The sequence below is a fragment of the Hyalella azteca genome, unplaced genomic scaffold (genome assembly GCF_000764305.2).
Source record: "Hyalella azteca isolate HAZT.00-mixed unplaced genomic scaffold, Hazt_2.0.2 contig2180, whole genome shotgun sequence".
NCBI lineage: Eukaryota > Metazoa > Arthropoda > Malacostraca > Amphipoda > Hyalellidae > Hyalella > Hyalella azteca.
In genome coordinates this window covers 30,403-36,222 of record NW_025932464.1, presented here as the reverse complement: position 1 = coordinate 36,222, position 5,820 = coordinate 30,403, and the positions used below count along the sequence as shown (strand labels likewise).

Sequence of the window (5,820 nt, the reverse complement as noted above, 5' to 3'; positions counted from 1 at the left end):
ATTATTTAGCGTTACGCATAGTTTATTGTGCTGTCGCGCGTTTAGCATTAAACACAAATAAATTTATTGAAATTGCTTTACCTTTTTTCAAACTAAGCAGCAAATGTATATGACAGCAATTAGTGTAGAGAAAAGGTCAACACTTCTCCCAGATCAGCTGTAGACAAGAAGCGAGCCATGCACGACGTGTCAATGCGCGGCAATCTGATTTCTACTGAAATCTCGCAGAGCAGCGACCATGTCATCTCCATGAGCTTCCCCAGGTTTATTGAAACTGAAGCATCATTGAGTAAATTCCGCTAGAACTTGCAATATATTATATACAATGATGTTTTATTCCAGCCACAATTGTATTCTACAATTGTGAAAAAAGACGCTAGACGCTAGACCACTCGTACATACATACCAGACCGGAGAATAATTTTCGTATAGATAGAAATTATTCTTGACTACTTTTACAAAATATGAACTAATGATTACAGAAAAGTTACAATCTTGAATGGCAGATGGACGAAGAATTGACTACTATTTCTACGACTTTTAATTTTATTAATGAAGAGGAGCTTCTGGGTCAAAAAATTAGAAAATTTGGCTTTCCGTTTGTTGGGCTCATTTTGTAAGTTGTCACAAAATAATTTTAGTCAATTCAATAATAATTTTAGTCAAATATTCAATTTACGTGACATATTTTCATTTCCCTGCACAGTTTGCTGCCCTTGCGCCTCGCTAAAAGAAGCCTAAATCAGCAAAATGGATTCGCACCTCCAGAACGCCGCCCAGGCACCTCAGACAGGTGAGTGGAGTTTGCGCTTCATCGCCGAGGCAAATAATTTGACTGCCAATCTCAACTGTGACAAGTTCATCTGTGTTGCTAACATTTTTCTCTGATGCAAGCGAAATGGTGAAATTTTCCCGAATTCCTTTCGCATATGAAAAAATTTGACTTTTTCAATCATAATGTATTTTGTTACTACATATTGTGATTTAAAAATAGTAAAATCATCATTCATTTCTTCAAGATATTCATACAAAAATACATAGGTTCAATCTGCAGTTGCCTCAATATCCTTAGCTTATATTTACCTCATGAATTTTATCCCATTGTTCTGATCAACTTAAACAAATTTGTTTGTATCTGAGAAGAAGCAGCAAGATCTTGCTCTGTGTTTTCCGAAATATTTTCAAAATAAAGTAAAGTTGCGATTATTTTATCAGTTATCAAGAGACTAGTAAAATAATAACTGATAGCAAAATTTCGTGTTTGAGAGGAAGCAATTGTGAACGATGAAAAATCGTTCAATATATTTTGTTAGTTTCATTTTTTTGGAGTTAGGATAAACTTATATTTAATACTGATACGGAATGTTCAGTGACACCGGCTCCGTGACATGTGCGTGGAATACAAATCTTTTTAAACCACAATGGTGAACTGGAAGATATAGCCTTTTGTTGTCAATCGTGTAAATTTATTCCTTCACTAAGTTAGCGACTGACGTTCCTGCTTAGGTGGGCATCATAGAGGGCAAGGATGTGAACGTTCAGTCACACTAAAATCGAAACTATACTAACGGGCACTTTTGTTTGTTGCAGGCAAAAGGGAAGTCGCCGCTGCGAAGACTGGACGCTCGTTGAGTCCAGAAGTAAAGTTAATCTTAAATAATATACGTTTAAAAATTACTTTTTGAAGACAACACTTCTAAAGAATCCAGTGTTTCCAATGTTACAGATGTGCAATGAATTTCTAACTTTATTTTCGAATATTAAAAAAATTAATTTTTCAATTTTTTTAATACATAAATTTTTTTTTCAAAACTATTTATTCTGTTTATTGATTCATGCATTGCCTCCAACTTCACACAAGGGTGCAAAATTTTATATCTACTGGACAGGTAAAAGTGTGTCAAATATCAATTATAATATTTGTAGATGACAAAATTATTTTTCAGTTTTTTTAATATTGAAGGAAAAAAATTTTATTCCTAGAATTATTTATTTTGTCATTTTATTCATGCATTGTCTCCAACTTTACGCAAGTGTGCAAAATTTCAGATCGATAGGATAAGTAGAAGTGTATTAAATTTCGATTACAAGATTCGTAGCAGTCAGACAGACAAACAAGAAGTGATATTAAAGAGAACTGTTGTAAAAAACTGGCATTGATCGCGATCGTGTCCATTTTCAGATGTGAATCAATCAACATAAGCTTAATTGACGTATTTTCTGGTGAAAATTGAATTTTTCTAATGTTTAAACGTCGACTTAATCACATCTTTTCAATTGAAAAAATTTACATTTGCGGCAAACCTGTTGCTATTAATCCAGAAAATGATCGCCAGTTTCCGACACAAAAATAAACCGTTATGTGTTTCGTATAGCTACCGCAAATCGGTTAAATTTTTCACGGTTAGAAGCCAATTATTTTGAAAGCTCTCACCAAAACACAACATTTGTCATCAATTAGTTCCGACTGAACAAGTTCGTAACATTTATAAAAGAAATGAAGTTTGCTGACGCCTTAACAACGTTTAAACAGTTTGCCGTTTATATTTCGGTGAAAAAAAGTTCAGTATCGATTCATCGAGTATATTGATTATTTGTTAATAAGATGAACTTTGAAGAATACAAAAACTGTTTGTTTTGAAATGATGCATCAACGAACTTTGATGGCCTAGGATCCGCACCTGCCATTGTATACATCAACGCACGTTCATGTATTATTTCTAATAATTATATTATCTAAGGGGACGATAGAGCTACTATTGAGTACCGCACCGGGTCTTCTGTGATGGAAAGATGCAGCCTCAATCATGTTTGGTTGTGGGAGTTGGCTCGGCTTCTACTTAAAAATCCTGGTAAAGCTTAGACGAAGCACGCGTTTAAAGTTTCAGTTCGATAAATTTATTCGGGATCTTGAAGTAGCACCTCGAAAGTAGCACTTTAAGTGGCTGCTCTTGTCATCGGTTACGGTTCAATCATTGTTGATCCTCTTCTTCGGAGTTTGACAATTGGACGGTTATAAATAGCTGCGGTGGATAGATTAGCAGCATACCATGGTGGTGAAACTTTTATAACGATAGCTACCCGTGGTACTCTCTCACCTTCTTTAAACTATGACGTCACCTGAGTAAACGATGTTATGAATTCGTATCCACTTGAAACCGTTGAAACCTATGCAATAGGTTTTGCATTCCTTAGGCAATTTGTAGGTCCTATTTTGGTCAAAATCGCATTAATGAAGTTTTTGTTTTAATGATGGAGCTAGACTCCGATAAGTTATTTTCACTGCAAACAAAATGATTTTTTTTGGCGTTTTCTTTGATTTAAATGCTTAGTTCATATGACAAGTTGCAACGAATCCGTCATTTCCTAGTTTAAAGTAGAATTGACTTTGCATGTAAATTTAAAAACAACCCACACGAAATTCTGCATAAATTTTGGAATTTATGCAGAATTTGTCACAAATTTTCATAAAACATCGAACGAGTATAAATGCGTTGATCAAACCTTCATTACTGCATTTCTTCTAACAATAATTCATGCTCTTTGAGTCCGACTGAGGAAAGTCTAATTCTCAGCTCGCATTTTTTTTTTGTAGAAGGCCGTAGACTGATAGATAAAACATAGAATAAATTTTCATCTAAATGCATTACCTAAATATTGATCGAAAAGAGGGCTAAATAGTTTCCACGTTGATTAAAATGATTGGATGTGCTATACTGAATTTTAAAATGTGTTCTAAATTCATGTAAAGAAAAGAGCATTTTTTGTCCTCATGTGATGGTGCCCTCATTTTGATGGTGACTTCGAATCTTAAATCCGCACCAAAGGATGGGCAACTCAGACGTCGTCCACCGCATGTAGATTGGGTCTCTAATAAACAAAATTAGCGGAGCCTCACATACACGACATACAGACGACATTCACCAGATGCAAACGATCAGTCACATGCTGGCTATATCAATCATACAGGTCATTTTTTCGTCACAAGAAAACGATCACTTATTCGCCACATGCGACCGATCACTTGTTCGCCACATGCAACCGATCACTTATTTGCCACATGCACACGATTAATTATTCGCCATCACATACGATTAATTATTTGCCACGGACAAGCGGTCACTTATTCGCCACGTGTGAGCGATCACCTATTCGCCACATGCACACGATTAATTATTCGCCATACACATACGATCAATTATTCGCCATGTGCACATGATTAATTATTCGCAATATATATACGATCGACTATTCGCCTCCTGCAAACGATCAATTATTCGCCGCAATCGATCAATTATTCGTCAACTATTCGTAAAATCAATCAACTATTCGCCACATACAAACGTACACGTATAACGATCATTTATCCGTCACTCAGGAACGACCGCAAAAACTCGTTGCGCATTATTGGATTAATTTCAAACTGTCCCCCGGAAGTAGTTTTGAGATGTTTTTAACATTATATTATTCGTATGTTGGCGCAAATGTTCGTTAATTTTTGCTTTATTTGAATAAGATTCTTGAAATTTATTTTAATTTTTGTGATGCTACCGGATAAGGTGTTCCAATTTATTGAACTGTCAGCCTATCAAGAGTGGATCATTCTAAGTTTTCGTTGTTTTTTCTACAGTGATTTGCATTCTTTAAGCTCACGATTATTATTGTACAGTCAAACCAAAGCGGGACGAACTACGCCGACGAGTTAGACTTCATTTCGTTGACGCTATTAGAATGCATAAATGTTATCTTTAAATCATTTCTATTCTAAAATCGTTGATCAAACACATTTCTGCTCGATCCGCATTCTTCTGAAAATTTTAAGTGAGTTATTTACAGGACTTTATTCCATCACAAAATTTTTCAGAATATTGATCAATGGATTTACAAAAATCAACACTAAAAGATGCGTGCTGGGGATGCGTTGAAATCGGAAGTCAAGAAAATTTCGAAGGAGTCTGAAAATTCAGTATCCAAGTTCATTACAAGAATGCTTTTTGCAACAAATTACTAATTAATCCCTATTTATTCGTCAATTTCACAGGATACTTCGACTTTACACGCTCTTGTACCGTGGCCATGCCACGCATACTACGTAGTTCATGTTTCACTCCGGACTCTCAGGCCCAAATCAGCTCTGAATTTCAACAAGTAGTTTCTTCTCAATCAAGAAGTTAACTTATTTATTGAAACTAAAATGATGAATCAGTATTCAATTTGAATAAATCTTAAAACCATATCATCTTACATTTCGAATACATACAAGGTGGTATTCATCTATTTATATAATTGTTTCGAAAGCATTTTTCATTCGCGAATGTGGCAACTTATGTACAGCTTAGGCAAGCTATATGCAGCTCAGACTGCCTTGTATATAATTATTTTCAATATTATAGCTGATAAATCATGGTTATTTTCAATGTGCATCTCCGTCACTGCAGGATTTCCCAAAGTTTTGCAGAAATGAATGAAACTTGACTTGTTGCAAAGGAAATGGACTGAAAAATGTATATATTTCCAATATATTTCTATTGACAGTCCTCACGTTTAATCCGTCGACGATTTTATTGCAGTCTTGAAATGAAGATACGAATAAATTAATGAGCACGCACGTTCTCCTATGAACGATGTTTAAAAGAAAGCTGTTGAACTTTTCTTCATTAAATATGCACGACTGCAGCTGATCCTGCACATCTCTTCATTATATATACACGACGGCGGCTGATCTTGCACATCTCTTCATTATATATACACGACGGCGGCTGATCTTGCACATCTCTTCATTATATATGCACGACGGCGGCTGATCTTGCACATCTCTTC

At 35.2% G+C, this 5,820-nt stretch overlaps 1 protein-coding gene across 1 annotated transcript in view; it reads left to right on the top strand.

Annotated features, from left to right (window-relative positions):
* Positions 1 to 750: 750 nt before the first annotated feature.
* LOC108673407 (homeobox protein AKR-like) overlaps positions 751 to 5,820 on the top strand; it is a 23,474-nt gene continuing 18,404 nt past the window's right edge. The window contains exon 1 of the mRNA XM_018161232.1: positions 751 to 793. Within this exon, the coding sequence (XP_018016721.1) occupies positions 751 to 793 (43 nt within the window). The remainder of the gene's footprint in view (positions 794 to 5,820) is intronic.